The sequence below is a fragment of the Pararge aegeria genome, chromosome 13 (genome assembly GCF_905163445.1).
Source record: "Pararge aegeria chromosome 13, ilParAegt1.1, whole genome shotgun sequence".
In the NCBI taxonomy this organism is placed as follows: Eukaryota; Metazoa; Arthropoda; class Insecta; order Lepidoptera; family Nymphalidae; genus Pararge; species Pararge aegeria.
Genome location: NC_053192.1, coordinates 17,984,545 through 18,006,654, shown reverse-complemented (window position 1 = coordinate 18,006,654; position 22,110 = coordinate 17,984,545). Strand labels below are relative to the sequence as shown.

General features: G+C 34.7%; 1 protein-coding gene across 1 annotated transcript; it reads right to left on the bottom strand.

The window, feature by feature from the left end:
• Nucleotides 1-12,191: 12,191 nt before the first annotated feature.
• Nucleotides 12,192-21,924, bottom strand: LOC120628922 (putative inorganic phosphate cotransporter). The gene is made up of 11 exons (XM_039897596.1): nucleotides 21,743-21,924; nucleotides 21,336-21,475; nucleotides 20,434-20,613; nucleotides 19,839-19,977; nucleotides 19,426-19,640; nucleotides 18,458-18,607; nucleotides 17,999-18,143; nucleotides 17,176-17,300; nucleotides 16,502-16,624; nucleotides 13,639-13,780; nucleotides 12,192-12,348 (listed from the first exon to the last, which is right to left on the bottom strand). Exons 1-11 carry the CDS (start codon nucleotides 21,804-21,806, stop codon nucleotides 12,269-12,271), a joined length of 1,503 nt encoding a protein of 500 aa, XP_039753530.1. The 5' UTR covers nucleotides 21,807-21,924; the 3' UTR covers nucleotides 12,192-12,268.
• Between the last annotated feature and the right edge of the window lie 186 nt (nucleotides 21,925-22,110).

Genomic DNA, 22,110 nt, shown 5'->3' with positions numbered 1-22,110 from the left:
AGTATTTTCTATAATATATATACAATTTTTTTTTATGAATTCTATTACTCCAAGAATGCATAAACAAAATGGCAAATTACAACTTTGCATACTGAAATCAAATCAGTCATATTATGATCTTAAATAAGGATTTTCGCATTATCGGTTTACTTCTTTTCACTGTTGCAATGTATATGTTGCCGGTAAAATATCAAAATACCCACAATTCGGACAATAAACAAATAACATATGTTCGAGTGATTCCCCAGCGTCCCAGCGCCCGCCACCACCAAAAGGTTTCTTACGTTCAATTTAACAAACTGCCCCCAGTTTACTGAATCGAGGGCTCTGCAGCTAGTGATGTCGCTATTTATTGTTACGAAAAAAAGTCAAATTTTGTGAATTACTCCTTATTTTTTGTTTGCAGCGTTTTCCAGACGCAGAAAAACGAATAATATAAATGGGAAAGGGCAGCGACCCTGCTTTATGATTCCAAGGCCGTAAGTTCGATTCCCACAACTGGAGAATGTTTGTGTGATGAACATGAATGTTTATCTTTGCCTGGGTGTTTATCTGAATATTATAATTATTTATGTGAATTATATTCTTTAAAAAAATATTAATCAGCTATCTTAGTACCCATAACACAAGCTACGCTTACTTTGGGGCTAGATGGCTATGTGTTTATTGTGGTAATACAGGTATTTAAATTTATTTATTTAATTGAAATAAGTTCGGCTCATAAACTGATCTTAATGAAATGATGACTTCGACTATCCCGCTCGATTAAAAAAAGTAGTATTATCTTTTTGAAGTTGGTCACGGGAAAGTAAAGGGTATCTGTAGCATTTTTAAAAACCGCAAAAAGCGCAGATGAAGTCGCAGGCAACGGCTAGTGCTATATATCTATACTTTTATTAAGAGGTTATTCACTAGTCTTGAAGATGATGGAAAATGTTGAGAACCAGCATGCCTGAGAGTTTTCCATAATGTTTCTTAAAGGCGTGCGAAGTCCAAAAATCCTCTCTCTCTTGAGAGCGTGGTGAACTTGGGTTGGTAATGAAGATGATTGCAATCAAAATCAGCACATATAAAAGAGTGATCAATATTTTCGTGAACCTCATGAAACAAAAGAAAAAGGCAGGATCTTTGCGAACGAGAAAATGATACATAAAATGTAGATATTGGTGAAATCGAAGTCTAAGGGGAACACCCCTAGCATTTCCCATTTCAATTAACTTCTTTACCGAGTAACACGGATTCTTTCGCTCCGTGAGATTTTATGTAACGTTTCTGTTGTAACAACGTTGAACATAATTAAATTTATTTTAACGGTCGCTCTGCCTTGATAAAGACTCAAAACCTTGAAGAGTCAATCTGACTATTGGTGAAACCTTATCACCCCCCACCCCCTACACAAAAAGTACCTGTGCGTGTGTGTGTGACATCGTATTTGCCGAACGGATAAACTGATTTGGATTTTGTTTTTTTGGTTTGAAAGGTGAATTCCTCGGGAGTGGTCTTAGGTATATGTGATGAAAATTAGCCTAAGAAGGCTGCCATATCATATATCTTCACCTTCATTAAGGGTATCAAATGAAAGGGCTTGACTAGTAGAATAATTCACATTATTGGTGTAAGCACTAGATGGTAGTAGCACAGAGGACGCTGCTGCCATCTTCCCATTATATTTCCTTAGTCGCCTCGTATGACACTCGCGGGAAAAGGAGGGTAACGACTGTATTTGCGGGCACTATCTCAAAATGCTACTGATTAATATTTACTAATTTTCATGAAGTAGTTAAAATAATCCAAAACTCAATATTGCTGACAGTTAATACTAGTTATTAACCGCAACTTCATTCACATGTTATTTTCCGATCCTTTAACTATCACTATTCAAAATACATTGGGATGTCTTGCTTCTGCCAAAGCAAAACGAATCTATGCCATGGGAATCTTAAATTTTTCCCGGGATAAATAGTGACTTATGTATTGTATATATGCCAATTTAATCTACTTCTTTGTCTCCAAATGCTTATAAGGATCACATCAGCCGGTCTAACGATTCATTTATATCCATTTTTTTTTATTTATTTATCATGTACAACTATAGTAACGTAAAGTAATTATACAAACAAATGCGTACCTCACAACTTATATTGGTGTGTATGTAATAAATGTATGTGATGGTGCAATTGCACGCCTCATAAGCGAAGCGTTGAGGTTGTGCTCTACTCTCGACATTTCAAAAAAAGCAGTTTTCTCGAAACTGAAATTGATTTTTTGTTATTTATATTGCACTTACAGGTTAATTTGAGTACACTAATATCAAGTCAAATAATTTGTCAGGCACATAAAATACATTTCAATAACATTTTTTTTGTTTAACATAGTAAATAATAACATTAAACATAATCTTTTCTGGACGTCCGTGTATGGACGGGTGTATGTGGCATCAAAATTGGTCAAAAAAATGATCGTATCGGAATAATTTTTTTTTAATTATCTAAAGTAACACACGGCATAATTTCTTAGTTAATATGAGCGTTCAATTCACTGTCGTTAAATTTCCATGTAATTATTCTAGCTAATATTAATTGTAACTTTCAATGTGCAATCATTATGACATTCCCGTGTCTTGTTTACAAAAAATGAATAATAATTAATATGAAAAAAAAATTGTAATGAGCATTGAAAGTTTCAGTTAAAAAAAAAACAATTTTATTGTGAAAAAAATGAGATTATGAGGCGTGCACTCTTGAATTTTCCAAATTTTTTAAAATCTACTGTCCCTGATTTAGGTAAAATCCTGTATTACAGGCGACGGTGCTCTCCTTAAATTGTTGTCTCGATGATTGAGTGTATGATTGTGCGTGTGTGAGTTTGCGTCGCGTCGTATTTATCCATACTTTCGCATTTATGCAATTGCATGAAGTAGTTTCTTTAGTTATAATATATTATGTATCGCGATGATTGTATTTTCCTAATTTCACGTTGTTGTAATGGGTCCGAAGGAAGGTGGCGACACTCGTAACACGAGTTACCTTAGTGCCAGTGTTTAAGCACTCCTTTGTCCACAAATCAATAGAGTATCACTGTGTCCATAAGAAGATTCCTGCTGTTTACAATTTTCTATTTGAAATAAATAAATAAATAAAGAACAAAAAGTAAATGAACCATTTAAATACAACAGTGAAATATAAAGCCAACAGTAGTGCTTAGGCACTCGTACTAGGGAGGCATGTATCACGAGTGCCGTAGCCTTCCAACGGATCAAAACAGAAATTTAGAACAACGTAAAATAGGACGTGTTAATGTGTGTGTACGTAAAATAGGACGTGTTAATGTGTGTGTGCGAGTATGTGTTTGTGTGTGTATATGTTTGCGTGTGTGTGTATGTAAATATTTATGCTTGTGTACTATATGTGTGTGTATGTAAATATTTATGCGTGTGTGTGTATTAATATGTGAAAGAGTAACTTTATATATGCGCGAGATATGATTTTTTTCAGTACAAAATCCTCTGATTCCGAGTAACTTAGTATGTAAGGTTTATATTTTAATATAACACTTCATTACCGCAAGTGAAACCGCAGGGAACAGATAGTATAGATACAGCCACAAGACATGTAAATTAAGTTCTGCATACGTAACTGAGCCAATCACTAGTTCTGCAGCCATTAATTGCGCCAAATTAAGCAATTTGACTTCGTGCGCCGAGAGTATCTCAAACCACCAAGTTGCCAACTTAGCCCATGCACTGGGAACTAACTCGACGCGAACTAACTCCACCGCGCAAGTAGCTTTGTAACTGGGAATTACCTTTGAGGTGCGCCATTAGAGCTGTCTCAATGGAGGACTTTGAACTTGGTGTGAATAACTTAATCACTCGATCTCTATTTGCATTTGCAAGTAACTTGTGTCAATGTGTACGTTACAAATTCAGCGCGTACATTATGATGAGCGATATTCTTTTATGTCTCTACTCATACAAAAAAAGGTGTACAATTAATAAATAAAATTAAATCACGCGAATCCCTCCTTGAGGAATTTAAAGAAATGGGTATACTTACTGTAGCTTCACAATATATTTATAATAATGTAGTATTTGTAAGACAACATATTAGTCTGCATTAACAAAAAGTGGCTATAAACAACCGACTTACAAGAAATGGTTATAAATTAGTGACATCTGCAAATTGTCTGCGACAAGCTCCAGATGTCATTTATGGAATTGAGTATACGCTATTATAATAAGTACTAGCTGTTGCCCGCGACTTCGTCCGCTTTTGTTTTTGTTCTTTGAAAGACACGTACCTTATAAATGTAGTAGTTTTTGTGTAACAGTGTAACAAACAAACTTACAGTTAAAGCGCATTTATTACAGCGAGGTTACTATACTAGGATATAATTGGATTCCTAAGGTAATTTTTGACTAGCCAATGCATGTGTATGTTAAAACACACAAGAGAGAAAAATGAATGTTAAAATGTTAATGTAATTGTTGATGCTGAAAATGAGCAACTGCTGAGTTTCTTGCCAGCTTCTTCTCAGTAGAATCTGCCTTTCGAAGCAGTGGTAGAATCACTAAAAAGAGGCAGACTTGGCGTTTTAAACGTGATTATTGTGTTAGATTATTTGAAATAAATAAATTTTGAATATTAATAACGTTATGAATGCTTTAGCGTGTCTGTTACCGATACTTTTTCTACCATTAATTTTATCCTGATAAAATTCGATACTTATATAGCTTGCAACCTGAAAAGGGGGTTTCCGGGATGCTGGTAGAGAAATATCTATCTATCTATAAATAATTTCTATATGAAGAAATTATTAGAATAGGATATTTCTCTATCAGCATCCTGGAAACCACATTTATGGAATCCACATATAAAATTATGTAAGAATTGCTTAAAACGTAAACTTATTTTGCCTCTATTTAAGAAAATAAAAGCTTGCATCCTTGGCAAAAGAATAGTTTTGACCAGAAATCAAATGCATCCCGCTGGTTCACGCCATCTTTGTTACGCGTGCCAATGGTTTGCCATCCTTGCACTAGATCATACTATTTCGAAAATGTTTCAATCACTGGTCATTAAAACATTTGGTCCAGGGTACTTTGTAGGAACATAAGTTCAGTAACAATTGAATTTGAGTTCCACAAACTCAGAGCATACGGCAAAGGTAGACCGTAAACTAAGCTTAGTGCTTTGTCTCCAAATTAGTTTCTTGTTGTTGGAAGAGGCGAGTTGGTGAATTTGTTAGTTTTAGAGACCGTACAATAGCCGAGCTACTTAGTCCTATATTCAGTAACTGTGAATGTATTATTTAGTTACACATAGTTGAAAGAAATATTTATTTTAACACTTCAAACACCTATATTCGTAATTTAGTACATAAATTTTGTTTTTTACACTATGTGATTAGGACATTATAGTTTATTTTATCGAAGATGATCTTTCGCTAAACGTACAAAGAGTACGGTGCAGTCAGGGTGGCAGGGGAAGTTACGACTCGAAAAAAACACTCCTTACTCGACGGGCAATAAGGAGCGAATCTAGGTTTAATTTATTATTTGGTAACTATGACCCATCTATACTATTATATTACAGAATAATTAAAATATACTAATCATCAAAAACTAAATAAAAAAAATGAGATATTAATATTGAATATACAAAGTAGTTACGAATTAGAATTTCTGCCTCCAGGCAGCCCTACATGGAATTCAAAATTCAAAATTCATTTATTTCAAGTAGGCCTAATACAAGCACTTTTGAAACGTCAAGTCTGTCCGTGTGTAGTGACTCTACCACCGGTTCGGAAGGCAGATTCTACCGAGAAGAAGCCGGCAAGGAACTCAGCAGTTGCTCTTTTCCAACATCAAAAATTTACATTTTATATTTTAACATTCATTTTTCTATCTTGTGAGAGATGAAAGCGGAGCCGGATGCTTCCAAGCAACCTTGTCATTAAGAAACTCATCAATAGTATAATAACCTCGCTGTAATAAATGTGTTTTAACACATTCTTTAAACTTATGGATTGGTAGGTCCAAAATTACCTTAGGAATCATATTATAAAAGCGTATACTCAATCCCACAAATGACTTCTGCACCTTTCGCAGACGATATGCAGATGTCACTAATTTATGACCATTTCTTGTAAGTCGACTGTTTATATCCACTTTTTGTTTATAAAGACTAATATGTTGTCTTACAAATACTATATTGTTATAAATGTATTGTGAGGCTACCGTAAGTATACCAATTTCTTTAAATTTTTCACGGAGGGATTCACGTGATTTAAGTTTATATATTGACCGTACAGCTCTTTTCTGCAATATGAATATAGTTTCAATATCAGCAGCTTTGCCCCATAATAAGATCCCGTAAGACATCACACTATGAAAGTACGCGAAGTAAACAAGTCTTGCTGTTTCTACGTCAGTAATCTGTCTAATTTTTTAATTTCAATATACCTATAGCTTCTAAATTGGAGACTCATATCTAAATATTTTGTGATTATTTTTTTTTGTGTATATTTTAATTTTATTGCTTGTTTATTACCTACTAGAGGTTCTGATAAATATTTTTTCTCCTTATAAACTCTCAACCGCTATTCTACACAATATAACCTCGACCAACCGCGTCGCATCGCTGACCCACTATGAATTGGTTGGCGTGATTCCTCAGGGTTGTGGTGTGAAGTTAAGTAGCTTATAATCTTCTTAAATCAATAGGCTCTCAATAACGACTGTAATAAGGACGTTCATATAGACAAACCAAAAGTACAACCTGCAGCAAAACTATTAGTATCGATATAGTTGAAGTATGCAATTATAAAGCTTATGCCCGTTTTCACAAAATCTAGGCATCGCCTAAATCGCATGCTTAATGATTTAGGTAGTTTCTACAGATATTTATAATATACGAGTATATAAGAATATACGTTTTACTAACCCTTAATTGACAACTAATGGTGAACAGTTGATGCCTAGGAATCTCCTTAGATCAGGTGGTACTTATTTAGGCATTGCCTTGTTCGGCGTTAGTGAAAACGGACATAAGTCACAAATAAAAAAGATGAATTTGCCTGGAGCGGCTACTTTCTAATAAACTACGACATCTAGATAAATTTTGGATTATTTGCAATACCAAAACACCAAAGATTCTTCAAAATAAATTCCCTTCGTAAAGTTAACATCTCCTACAATTACACTATAATATCGGAATGAAAGGGTTGTTAGCCCACACGCCTTCATTCCTTCTTCGGAGTTATAAATCTTTTATGACAAGACAACTCACACTGTTCCAAGGTTAATCTCTCCTGGATACAAAACGACAAATTAAAATCCAGCATAAGGTAGGTTCATGCACACAAATACTTCTTATGCAATACGCGTGAAAGTTTGATCAAGTTAAACACGTCGTCGAGACCGCAGCAAGGAGGAGAGACAATGCCAACTTAGATATATAGCCGTATGTAACCCATTTCAACGTTTCAACGCGAACAGACAGATGAATTGGTGAATTCATTTTGAATCAGTTTCTACTCGAAACTGGAAAATAAAGGGTTATTTTAGTTAAAAAGTCTATTAGATTTTGGAATTCTTTATCTGACACCTGCTGGAGGATTCTAGGGCATCCAAAAAAAAGCTGTGCAACCCCTGAGTTCCGGAATTAATGTTGTTAAGTCCCATGCTTCGGAGAGAAATTTAAGATATCGTTGTTTTCTACACGTGACTATAATCTTTAAACTACGCCAACTTAGTTTTATGTGGGCTCTTCTTAGACCAGCACGCGTTTGGAACCTTCGTAGCTTTAGGTTTAAGTTGGCGAACGAAGTTATCACCATCTATTACAATTATGCAAACATATATGTATGAACGCTTCAAAAGAATTTATGTCAGGGATATTAAGAGGCTGATGATGATGACTTCGACCACTGGATATCCTCTCCCATACCAATAAGTTATGGCAGACTGGTTAGTCGTCACTTGGGTGGTCAACTTCTGCACTCTCCACTTGCCTTTCCATAAACTCAAGCAGCTTTTTCCAAGTTGCCAAGTCTTGACGACTTAATAATGGAAGGTCATGAGGTCGATCCCTAGCTGAGGAAATTTGCAATACTTTATTTCAGTTGTAGTAGAGCATTTTGTGACAGAGCTCGTCTGGGGAAGTAGCTACTACCGTCATGCTTATTTCTGCTATGCGTTGTTCCGGTCTGAAATGCATGGTTGCCTCAGATTGATGGACTATGGGCGGCACGTTGCAGGACGTGTTCCTTGCATGCCGTGCAAACTGTTGCTTGGCTCATAGGTGACGGTTCAACTTCTAGTGCAATACAAAATCAAAGCAGTTGACTTTTGACTATTAAAACTGAGATATTTTTATTCTAAACCTACCCACAAAAAAGCGTGAAAAAAAATTTTGATAAAAAAGAACTGACTATGTGAAACCACTGGAAAGCAAGAAATAAATATTTGCTACAACATTCTTAAGTCGCTGCCAAGTTAATTGTAGAAAATTACTATTATATAAAGGCATTACAAATTACTTACCATACAAAAAAGAATCATGAAAAATTTGGATTTATCGCGTAACAAATATATAAAAGATATATATTAAAAAAACACAGTAGAATTGAGAGCCTCTTTCTTTTTTTTAAGGCGGTTGAAAAGCAGCTTCGATCGGCAACAAATTTTATTTCATCCAATTTAATCTTTTTAACTGCCGTTTATTTACGTTAGAGTCATATCACATTGGCGTTTTCTAAATTGGTTCACATAAACGAGAGATGTTGAGGGTTGATTTCACGCAAATTGTATTTTTGTGTAACGCCCCCTTTATTGCCCATCCCCTTCACGTTACTGCATACTACGTACGGTTTAATGGCGCGATCTTTCTCAATCTTAATAAATTCTGAAGGCAAAATAAACACATTTTATAGAAGAAAGCGGCTAGCAGGGATGGCAAACCCGTGGTACACGGTTAACACATAAACTAAATCTTTTTTACTACATAATGATGAATTTCTTAACGACAAGGCTGCTTAGAAACAGATCGCTCCAGCCACTTCTCTCACAAGATGGAATGATTGTTAAACTGATGGTGTCGGCATATGCTGAGTTTCTTATCGGTTACTTCTTGGTAAACTCTGCCTTCCGAACCAGTGGTAGATTCACTTCAAATAAACAAACTTGATGTTTCGGAAGTGCTTATTAGGTAGCTTCTTAAAATAAATGAATTTAGAATTTGCATTAAGTAAATGAAAATGCGTTTCGAATTCCTGTTTTTCACGGAAACTTTTAAACAACTGACAGCGTATTTTATATAGTATTGGTGGAAGCCCATTACCAAATGTACATAATATAAAGTATGTTTCAGTTATGGCACCCGGCTAAGTTTGTTGTGGGCTTCTCCTTAGACCAGGGTGCGTTTGGAACCCTCGTAGCTTTAGTTTTAAGTTTACGAACGTTGTTATAGCCATCGCTACTCACTACTATGTACACATTTTGTATGTAATTAACGCATCAAATGTGACATCTTTGTGAATATTTGAATACAGGAATTTTTGACTTTTATTTTGAGTTTTGACCTTGGCACACTTTTCTGTATTAACTTCTTGTTTTCAAAGTTACTGTGTAAATAATATTTGTTGGTTGAACAAAACCAAAAAGGTTTGCCAGCCCTACGTATCGCAGTGTTTGTATTCTCTTTGCCCTGGGCTATAATATGAAACTTTATAAAAACTAAACCGTGCTTCATGTGTTTTAATAAAGAAGTTACTAACTGTAAAGAAATGTACAATTTAGGTAGTTGTCTAACTAGTGCACTGATCCTGGTGAATTACTGCCCGTGGTGGGCTTTTAACTTAGTATTTCATCATATGTTCACTAATTTTAAATATGGCCTTAATTAATAGTAAGAATTAAAACACTATTTTTATAATTTTAAATAGTTATATCTGTTATACAGAAATTTGGGAGTGTATATTTTTTACTTTTCTCTGGTATAATCGGTTGGGAGGCCTAAGCTTGTTACCACCAACTACTGCCAAAAATACGAAGCCAAGAAAGAAAAAATCGGGATGCTTTTGCTTGTCAGTACAGCTCTACTAGCAATGCAAAGTATGTCGTCAACTAGCTAAGGGCCAAGTTTACACCAGAGTTATTAAATGTTTTAAATCTTGGGACGCTTACACTGAATAACACACTAGTGAGTATCAGTTTTGACGACAACGTTTCACTTTTTTTGAACACCCCAAAAAAAAAAATGGAAACAAGAGGACACTTAAAAAGTAGGATACAAAAGGCGGCCTTATCGCTCTGTAGCGATCTCTTCTAGGCAACCTTAGGATTAGGAAAACCAAGGGAAATAGATTGGTGGGGTGTATTATTATTATATACATACTTACGAATAATTACACACTAATACTTATCTAGATTACACACATAAAATCATAATAAATATACAAAATTATAACTAATATATACTATAACATACGATACATAATTGAATATGAGTGAGAGTAAATGACCTAATGTCGTCTCTATTGCTCAAGATAATAGATAATGGATGCTTCGGCTGGGGCTAGTTAACACTATAGTGTTGCCAGAAAGATCTGCTGCCATGAAATTAAGAGTTCTGTTACGGTGTAGCGTAAAAGCCGAAGGAATAGTAAGATATGAAATCAATGGCAACACTATTAAAATATCTATCCTCTTGAGAGATTGGTGTTATTGAGAGCACGAACAGTGAACAGTGATTTCCCGGATATCGCTGATTTGATGGACACTAATTTACATCGCGTGCAAATGCAACGTTGGAATAACGAACTACGCAAGCGAGCTTATGCAGGATACTGCAGTGTTAAAATCATACAGTTGGCACGTTATGTCAAGACGTCGCGACGACGTGAAAGAAAAAGGTTGTTACAGAGATATAAATATAATAGAGCAAGAAGTTACAATTTGGTATGGTGGTAGCGCTGGTGGAAAAAGGAATGTAACATTTGTCATGCACAACAATTCAGCTCTTGACTAAAATTTAGATTATAGAAAATAAATACAGGCATGTAAATTTAAGGCACTTTAAGGCACTTTAATCATGACATGTAAAAAGCAGAATTTCTTGTATACATATAAAACTTATGCGAACTCGGTTTCTGAGAAATTTATGTACAAAATATATTTGGAGTTAATAGCATCCAACAGATATCAAGCGTCCGGATTAACTAATTCATACTACGAGTATGTAGTGGAGTGAAGCGGTGGTAGCCCAGTGATTGGAACTGCGACTCCCTCGAGGTGGGACTGAGTTCAATGCGCAGCAAGCACCTTAATTTCAAGACTTGTGTGCGTTCAAAGCAATTACTTTATTACTTCATGCTTTAACGGTGAACGAAACGATTGTAAAAACAGCCTAAGAGTTATCTGCAATGCAATTAGGATGGTATCGGGCTAATCTGTTAGGGATATGGCAGTCATATTAAACCCACACTTATAATCGGTTTCCACACGATATCATACTAAGTCGCTTTGTCAGTAGAGAGGTAACTTGTCACGGCCGAAACCTTCCCAACAACCAGACCAGCTCAGAGAAAAGTCAGGAATAATAAAGTCTCTAATTGCCCCTGCCGGAAGATGAAACCTTAAAACCAACGCGATGACCACTGTGCCAGGCAGCTCGACACAAAATGTTGATTGAACATACAGTGAAGCACATACCTGATGTGCTTCACTGTATGATAGCTAAACTGTTGTTTCACTCTGATTGGAATTGTATAATGCTGGGTAAGCACTGTCTCCCGGTGGTTTCGTAATAATACGTAAATGGTGAAATTGTCACCATTACCTACTGCAACTACCTCAAATACGAATTAGGGTACAAATTCACTTCAACATTAATATAATATAATCTAGATTTCATGAAATCAAAATCACTGATCCAATTTAAATATTATTGTTTTATTATTGTTTGGGAATTCATTATTATTACGTAGCTAACTGTGAATATTATATAACCTAGTAATCAATTTCAACCGCAAGCGGATTTAATTGTAATTTGTTAACAAATAAATTTGCATTCATTATTACATTTTGTAATACACCTCATGTCAGATATTTCATGTACTGAATAAACTAATTTGAGATATTTCGAATAGAAAACAAAATAAAACACACCGAACAGAATGTGGTACTACTGTAAATGAAATGTTTTTTTTAATTCATAAGATTAAAATTAAGAATTTTTTCGGCTATAATCACATAATATTTCTATGCTTATACTACAGTATCTTCTTCTAAACATCGATTGTTAACTTTAGATTGGCTTAGCTCTTCTAGTTCCATGTTAGTGACATCTGTGGACAAAACAGATAATGTAATTGTGTAATCTATATTCTTTTAAAACTTTTCAAAGTGTGTATGTAGGTTTTATACAATGAGTACACGTAAACAGCTTTTTTCTTGGAAATATTATTTTAAAATAATCATTATAATTTCGTTAGTTAAGTGCTTTTTCTTTCCTTATTTAATTTACAGCTTTCCAGGCAATGGGCAGCCTTCTGAGGCCAACGCCGTGGGCTCGATTTCCACAACTGGAAAATGTTTGTGTGACGAACATGTTTGTTTTTAAGCGTCTGGGTATTTATCCGTACGTTATAAGTATTTATGTGTATTATATTTATAAAAATATTCATCAGTTATTTTAGTAACCATAACACATGCTACGCTTTTTTGGGGGAAAGATGGCGATGTGTTGTTGGTCGTAGTATATTTATTAGCAAAATAAGAAATAATTGAAACAAATATTAGTAAAAGTTTTTTTTAAGTTAAGAATTATTTGATATCTTCAATGAGTCATATTTTTTGAAGACACGACAAGTCAATGAAAACCATAAGTTACTCTTCGTCCTTTCAACTAGCTCTATAACGAAAATCAAGTTGATTTGGCTAAGTTATAAAGCGTAAAGTAAGGACAGAAAAAACATACGCATTTATAATACTTAGTAGTAAATGAATTTATTATTCTTATATTTATTTTTACTGCGACAATACTCACCTCGCCATCTATCCCCAAAGTAAGCGTAGCTTGTGTTATGGGTACTAAGATGACTGATGAATATTTTTATACATAATACATAAATACTTATAAAATACAAATAAACATCCACACACTGAAAAGCACACATTTTCATTACACAAACATTGTTCAGTTGGGAGAATCGAACCCACGGCTTTGGAATCAGAAAGCAGGGCCGCTGCCCACTGCACCAGTCGGCCGTCAAATATATTTATTTATTTAATATTATATAAATTTTCGTTAACTATGGGGCTTATAAGAAGATTTAGGTTAACTCAGCTCGCGATCGAGATAGCTATGTCAAGAGTATTTGTATAAATCAGGAATAAGGCGATCCGTAGCAGAACCAGAATCACTCACTCAGAAAGAGACTGAGTTTCTCGCCGGCTTCTTCTCGGTAGAATCTGCCTTCCGAACCGGTGGTAGAGTCACTACACACAGACAGACTTGACGTTTCAAAAGTGCTTTTATTAGGGCTACTTGAAATAAACGAATTTTGAATTATTTTTTTAATATCACTGCCATAAGGAGACAACGGACGGACAAAACATACAAGTAATATACCTACCATTACTATATCCAAACTTCTGCTTGAGAGTCCCGTCCCACTCTTGTCGCTCGCTGCTTGCGAAGGCGGAGTAAACGATGTTACATCCGATGTAGAAGCCCGCCAGTGACATAAACATTATCCTCCAGCGGTTGAGATTGAACTAGAAACATAGTTTATTAATATTTAATTCTTATATATTTTCTTTATTATTGTTATGTTCTAATAATAATAATAAAATTAATAATTCATAGCTATGAAATTTTCCAAATGTATTTTATTTTAAAATTAGCCAAACGTATAAATAATAAATAATTAGGAATCTTCTAACTAAGGTAAGTACTCTCTTGAGCACTTGGTGTTTGAGTGTGTACAAACCCAGTGCTCTATAAAGGGATTTTCCCATTTATTACCTAATATTTTCAAAATATTGTTGGAGTTTCCGCGCATTCTGCTCATCATTGACGCAGATCTTTTTCTCATGATTGCATAGAAGTCATCAACGTGATTCTCCGCAAACATTTTTGAGGCACTGCAGAAGCGCGGCAGCCCCAACAATACTTTGAAGCCATTAATGTATTGTATACGTAGGTCGCTATAAGCCCTCTTTGCATATGACAATTTATTCTGTTTAAAAAATATATATAAAATTTTAAATGGGACCAAAGCTTGCACCTACGATGCGTATATAACATTAAAAATATTAATTTTTAAATAGCAGCACTAAGAAATTCGGGTATCGTAAAAAATTTAAAGCACCATTCCGCCAAGTGAAAAGTACACTTAAACAAAAAATACATCTTAATCCGCTCCTAAGTTGCTTTATAATTACTACATTTATAATGGAGGCTTTAAAAATTTCAGATGAGTACTTTGTTGTTTAAAAGCAACAAGTTACACTGCTACTAGGTGATCTGAGTTTAAAGAGCAAAGAAAGACGAGTTTAATTAAAACTTTACGGAGCGTTTCCATTGAGCGGAGCCAAGCGAAGACGTGAAAGAATGGACTAATCAGATAATTATTTAAAGCCAAATGACTTGATATTTTTATCACTTTATCTTCCACATTTGAGCCCAATAGCACTGAGATCTATTGATGTACGAGTGAGTGCTATTCCAAGTGCATTATTAAATATTTTTTTAAAGAAGTGAAGAGTGTTATTTTTGTTTGAACACGCTAATCTTTGGAACTGCTCAACACTGAACAGCCAGTCGTATTAAAAAAATACCGTTGATAGGCTTATTCTTAAATAAGCTTGTTTTACACCACGCAACGACTCATAGAAGTCAACCAAATAAATACGTAACTCGCACTGTACAAAAAAAACATTTTTACGCTCTCTTTGTCTCTGTTCTGCTACTCAGCTCTATTAGAAACGGTCCACCTGAGAGACATTTATGTGTTTTATGTTCCTTATCCAATGCAGAGCCCTTTAAGTGTTAAGATGTAAAACAATATCATTATTAGCCGTGTCTTTAGTTTATAACGAAAATTATTCGGATACTAAGCTGTAAAATGAGTCTTACAGTTATCATTTAAAGTAAACTAAGATTGGTTTGTTATTTAAATACAACTCCAGAGGAATTGTAAAATTACCATACCTAAGCGTATTGAATTGTAAATTAATTTAGTGTTTATCTTTTGTTTTCATTTCGCAACTAAATCGATGGGCCGATTTATGTTTTAGCGCAAAAATAAAACATTCTGGAGACCGACGCATTATAGATATAACCTGGCTAGCTATTTACCTACTATTATTTTGAGTGGGATACTGACTTTTTTCGTCCGCGTTTATTAAGGTTTCTTTTAGTCCTTTCAGCTAATCTTATGCCAATATAAATGTTATTGGTTGCTAAGTTAGACAATGAAGGAAAAACAAACGAACGTACACACTTCCTCATTTATAATATTAGTAAGGATTCCAAGGATGCGATGACATGCTAAATAAACTGTAATTTTAAATGAATACTGCTTAAAGCGATTGAACATTACAGTTAGCCCTCAAAATTAAAATTGTAGACTTTGTGGACACGGGTAGACTAAAATTTCAAGGTCACGGTTTCAATAGATACTTTCTGAAAAAAGCTTTCTATTAAAAATATTCCTCAGCAGGCATCGACAGAATTGTCCCCTAATTGCCCCATAAGATCAAACCGCCCTACAGAACCCTGACACATCTCCATCAGGATACGCTATTAAAGCTACGTTTATAAGTGACTTGGTGGAGCCACACCAAGTCACTCAGTGCAGGTAAGCTATACCTTATTTACTGGCCCTGTACTGAGATTGGAAAAGCTCGAGTTTCACACAAAACTTTCCCACATGATCCTGTCAATTAAAACAAACGAAGTATACTCCAATTGCATTTTAATATAATATCTAGCGAAGCAATGTTTCCGCAAGTACTCGGATGAAATTGCATTCGGTCGATCTTTCCATATCTGTCAGAGATGTTAAACTCCTTTTGGATATTATCATGTATACCGGTTGTTGCCCAAATCTACAAACAAAAATGGGATTTACATTCTGGGGTTGTTTCTTCGCGATTATAAGATAGCTAACAAATATATATTCTTTCACTAACTAGCTGATGCCAGCCACTTTGTCTGAAGAAAACCCGCGGATGCTACGCCCTTCTCCAGAAAGCAAGCTGCAATAGCAAAATTATTGGATATTCAAAAATGGCGAGCTTTTGTAGATAATATGTGCTTCTATTCATCCTCCTAGCGCTAGAATAAATATTTAATAAATATTTCCTTTGTTCATCTCCGGTGTGTTAAAAAAATCATCATTTAAGATCCGAAATCTAGTTAGTCTTTAAGTTCTTTGTAAGCCACGACAAAGCTTTTTGAGCCACATAGTACAGAAAGCTTAACGGTCTTACAACATCATCGCCTATCACCAGTCCAGATACCAGCGGAACTAAAGCTCCCAGCGTGCTGGCGACCACGCTGCTCATCAACAGCAATGTCCCTTGATAGTTTTGTGTCATGTCCTTATGGTTTTCCTGGAACAATGTTAAAGTTACTACTGGTAATAGATACAAACAATAAATGCTTTGTGCTGAATATCGTCAGAGTAGAATCATTAGTTTTTATCCATGTACATTACAGTAAAGCTAGGCCCATTAACTAGTTATAAATAGCAAAGACCATGTAAATTCATTGCATGAAGTGCAGATTGTACAACGTAGAAGCTTATCACAGTGACACCACTGGATGCTGTGCTCATAAACGAAGAGATTCTCACTATAACCTGATTTAAGTGATAATCACAAGAACCTAAGCATGATCGGTACAGAGGTAAATACAGGCCAGATATAATTATATTAAATAAATCACATTTCCGGTTTTGACCCAATATTTGCACTGTTACATCTGGATTACATACAACTGCGGCCATTTATATCGTGGGATTTGCATCGTGTCTTGTCGATAGTTAGACATCTGTTTATTTCTAGTTCTACTACTACGATTGAATTTGACGCGCGTGATGTTGTGTGAGAAAAGGTCAGGAAGTCAGTTAAATCTAAAAGTAATCATATTTCAATTAACTTACAAGGAATCCAGAAAATTGTAATCCGACTAGACCCAATGTTCCAATTAAAACGATAACCCCTAAGTGATTCCAGTTTGAAACTAAATTGGGTAAAATCGTTAATCCTATTATTATCCCGAAAGTTCCTGTAATTAAAACAAATTCAATTTATACCCACGATCCACATACCTTCATCAAAATGTCCTCCAATTTAATTAGGGTTGATTTTTAAGCTTCAATAGCTCAGAGGTTTATATTGACTAAAATTTGAAAGATTGCAGGGTAACTTTATACAAGCAGTCCGACTATTTTATAAATTTAAAATGCATATAAAAAGGCATATACTAATTTTGGCATCGACGGTGGGATTGCCGTAGCTTAATTGGTCGCGCTGAGGCCGCGATTGCAGGTTCAAATCCCGACAGCTCTGAAAATTTTTATGTGCATTTTAAATTTATAAAATTGTTAATTCTACCAAGTGCAAGTAACAAGAATAATAACAATTATAAAATAGCAATGTGTCATATCTTGTTTCAAACGTATCTCATTGTAATATGGACCTTTGAAAAAGTAGATCGCTATAAGACTGATGTAAAAGGCATATACTAATGTCGGCATTGACGGTAGGAGAACCGTAGCTTAATTGGTTAAAGCTCTCAGGCCGCGATTGCCGGAGAGTCACAGGATAAAATCCTGTCGGTTCCGAAAGTTTAAATTTATAAAATGTAAAATTCCTCCAAGAGCAGGTAAAAACACTAAAAAAATTTATAAATAATTACGACTATTATTGCCTATATAATATTGTCTTATAATTAATTGGCATATAGTATAAATACATAAATACCTAAGCCATTTATGATTTTTCTGAAATATTTGACGTCAAACAAGAAATTAATGTGACCAAATCTGTAGAACAGTTCAACAGCGGGAGCAGTCATTATGTGAACCACCCACATTGCAACTAAGGGTAGCGCTGCTTGCCAGCTGCACTGAAATGAAAAGAGAATTGTAACAAAAACAATTATTTGTCAAACTTAATTTGCTACACCCCGCGAAAAGTAGTAGCATCTGTACGGTGTAATGTATAATTTCTTCAATCTTTATGATGTTGACTTTAAACTTAATAATTGTTCCCGACTGCCCTTTTCTAATCTACTTTTTATAAAACTAACAAGCCTTACGTGCCCGGTAGTAGAGCCGTAATGGGTTATTACGGATGATGATAATGATAATGAAATAAAGATAACAGTATAAAAAATTAAACGCCAAAGATTCTACAAAGGCTAATGTAATAAAAACTCACACGTCTAATAGATAGATGCATAGAATGCAGGAACACTGGTATTTCAAACAAGAAGAACACGAAGAGAACATTAGCAGCCGAATGAGCGAGCGCTAACGCCCAAAATTGCTTCGTCTGCAGAATTCGACACCAAGGCTTTTGAAGCTTTTTCTGCAATTAAATTTTAAATTGATTAAACCAACACTAACAAAAATATAAAGATTTAAAAACTAAATAAATTATTATTTCTGCACGTGCTGCTTATGTAATGATGTAATTGATCCATTACCATTCCATTGTGTTTTATATCTAGTCTGATCTAGCAAATAGAAAATCTCACATCCCGAGTAAACGGACTTGGAGGGCAATCAATGAGAGTGTTATTAAATTAGATTATACTTTTCTGTTACAGTGACCTCTAAAGGTCTCTAAAGGTAAGGTATAGGTTCCATTTCCTTTGAAAATAGTAATTATGTTTAAGCAAAAGTGCCAAAATGACTATTTTTGCCCAAACTTATTATATAGTAAGCTATGACAAAAATACCCAGACATATAAAAGTTGTCACTTATACTTTCACGTCAGCGAGTTTTAATTTACAAAGGATGTTATGTCACCATGACCACATTGAAATCATCTCTATAGGAATTACTTCTTCTCTTCTAAAATCTCCTTGAGCTACGTCAATCGGTTGATATGATTGATGATATATATATATATATATACATATATATATATATACATATATATATATATATATATATATAGTATTAAAAAGTTATATAAGTTTCGTTAACATTGTCTAGTTAAAACTGCATTGTAATGTGTTTAGTAAACCAGTGTCAGTTGAGAAATTCGAACCCAACGAATCGTTTAATCAAACGATTTTAAGATAAACAATTTTAGATAAAAATAGTGAGAATAGGTTCAAATTTAACGCAGGGCAGTCACAATTGAGCATTTCCTGATTGTGGGTTCAAAATATCCTTACTTGGTGATATCCCGCAAGAGTTTCCCTTATAAACTCTTTTTCAGTATCTCCCATGGCCTGATGCCGTTCAGGTGAGCTGCCTGTCAGAAGACTCCATATCACTGCCATTGACAGCGTCATCATGGCTTGCGAGTAGAATATCAGCTCCCAGGATAAACGGGATTCGGTTAATAGACCGGATATTGGCAAGGATATAATCGTACCTATTAGTATTGCTGAAAAAAACAAACTAAGTATTAACTGAGATCTACTTATTTTGTTTTGTCTGGATACATAAATTAAACCAACTATAGTGCCAAATTTGTCAGGTGTGAACAAGACCGACTTCTTAATAAATGCTGACAAATACGCCAAAAAGATATGTTTTATCTTTAAATTCTCTGAAATCTCTGAAGATCTTATTAAATTGTTACCTCCTTGAATAATAAAACCGAAGACTTCTCTTTCTCCTGGTGGAAGCCAGTTGGATATTAGCTTCTGGTTGACAGGAGTCAGGCAAGCTTGAGTCATTCCCATCAGAAACTGCGCATTGCAGACGGCGATCCAGCCACCCTGAAAATATTATTATCATCATCAGCCATATAAAAACTTAAAGAAGTACATCCGGACATCAGAATTAGTCTAACTGCTAAGTCCTACTACTACCTCCGGTTACCTCTATATTGGTGTATTTTTTGTTGCTGGCATATTCTGGATTTAAGATACTTGTCTCGGCCTTTTTGTCAATCTACAGGAAATGCTTTAATAAGAGATTCAATTTTCTACTATTTGTAAATTAGTGTCATACACAATGGAGTGTTGTTTGGTGTGGTGACGGCGAATGCTGTTGTCACAATCCCACCAGTGCCCGCTGGTGTCGTAAGAGGCACCAGCAGCGCTCTGTGTTCTGCCATCTACTGCGATCACCTACTCGTCTGCTGGCCTTTAGTCCAGCAGCGAAATGTTATAGGCGTGTGATGACAGACACTGAAAGCATATATTACTTAATAGAATAGTACAGTTATATACCTTATTGACTATCGTTGGCATGGCAGCAGCAAGACCACCGTTAATTAGGAGAACAGCAGTTAATATCAACTTGTCCGCCATTTGCTTCAGATATAACTCTGCTGGCACCAGGATCAGGGCATATCCAAATAGAAACGATGATAAAACAGTTCCTTGGATCCGCATATCCCAGTTATGGATCTGAAATAAGAGAATTAAAAAAATAAACATCACACGCTGAACTTTAACAAAGTTAAAAGCGAATAGTAAAAATAGCTATTTTCTGAATGACCCTATAAGGCCCAGAAAAATATGTGGACCGAAGTTACCAATACTTAACAAATAGAAATAGGCGGTAATCACACAGATTAGAGGTCACGATGATAGGATTTGAAGGTGCTGGAATGCAAAATGCAGCGAAAAATGCAGTATTTGAAGGCTATAGGTTAAGTGACGATAGACTGTGGATAGTGAAATTTGTATAAGTGATTTAATGGCTTTACAAAATACAATAATATAAATACCAGTCAATATTCAATGAATTGTTTCGCGATAATAATCTTTTATGAAAGATCTTAATCAAATCCTCATTAATTTTTAATCCCACTAACTTTAATCAGATTTACGCTTACTAGTTATGAAAACAAGATAATTGATTCAGAAATAATATCCTTTCTTAGGATTACGTATTTTTCATTTTATATATAGTTATGTATAGTATATGTTTAAGGATTGTTATGCATGTATATATTATTTTTTCTAATATATTTGTGATTTGGTACTAAATTAATGGATACAGATTATAGGACCAAATAAATATTACGCGGATTAAAAGGATTCTCTTTTTTATCATGGAATTTATGTACTAATAGTAGAATAGAAGAATATAAGTCAAGTAATATTTATTTGTTTTCTATTGTTACCGGCACGTAAGTGTCATTTTTGCGTGTATAGTCAGCGATGGCGAGCACGCCGACGCCATTGCTGCCACGCAGCATTCCCAGTACAAGAGAGCAAACAAACATGTAGACCATTTGCAGGTGCCGCACACCAAGCTTGAATTCTGTAAACACAATATACACAGTCAAACAAAAAAACTCTTCGTATTCAGATAAGCCATAACGCATTTCTGATGCGTAAATACAAACTTTCTCATTTCAGTGAGACGATGATCATTACTAATTTAATGAACTAACAAGTAAAAAGTAGCCTAGATTTAGACCAACATGTGCGAGCACGCAATTTGTGAAGCCGTTACATATACGAGACAGTTAATTTGATATCCTGGATTTATATATTTGTTGACATGTGTTATAAAAATAAAACTTACTTGTTTTCGTGAGTACTCCATTATAACTATCCTCAAAATTATGTCTTATAAACTCCACGTCCATATTGACGTCAAAAAATGTATATGCATCTTATAATTAACTTCTTTCCTAGTATTTCATATTCTTCTGAAATCACTCTTATCGTTCTGAATAACTGTGGTAGTCAAAAATGGCGTCTTTAGACAAAACAAAATGAATCTTATTAGAAATATCATATCATACAGTTTCAGTTCATTATTTACTTTAAAATATCCTTGAGTATATAATTACTGAATAAACACGATAGCGTTCAGCATTTATCTTGAGTTATTTGCGATTGTGAACTCTGTTACATTCAGCATACGTTATTTGTTGTTTCCGTTTCCAA

Excerpts from the sequence above, each read along its gene's own strand:
- LOC120628922 (XM_039897596.1), bottom strand. The coding sequence starts at position 21,806 with ATGGACGTGGAGTTTATAAGACATAATTTTGAGGATAGTTATAATGGA. Across the intron at positions 16,625-17,175 it reads TACAATTTTCTGGATTCCTT|GAAAACCATAAGGACATGAC; the intron begins GTAAGTTAATTG and ends ACATTGTTCCAG. Across the intron at positions 13,781-16,501 it reads TGGTGATAGGCGATGATGTT|TTCAATCTCAACCGCTGGAG; the intron begins GTAAGACCGTTA and ends CTATGTTTCTAG.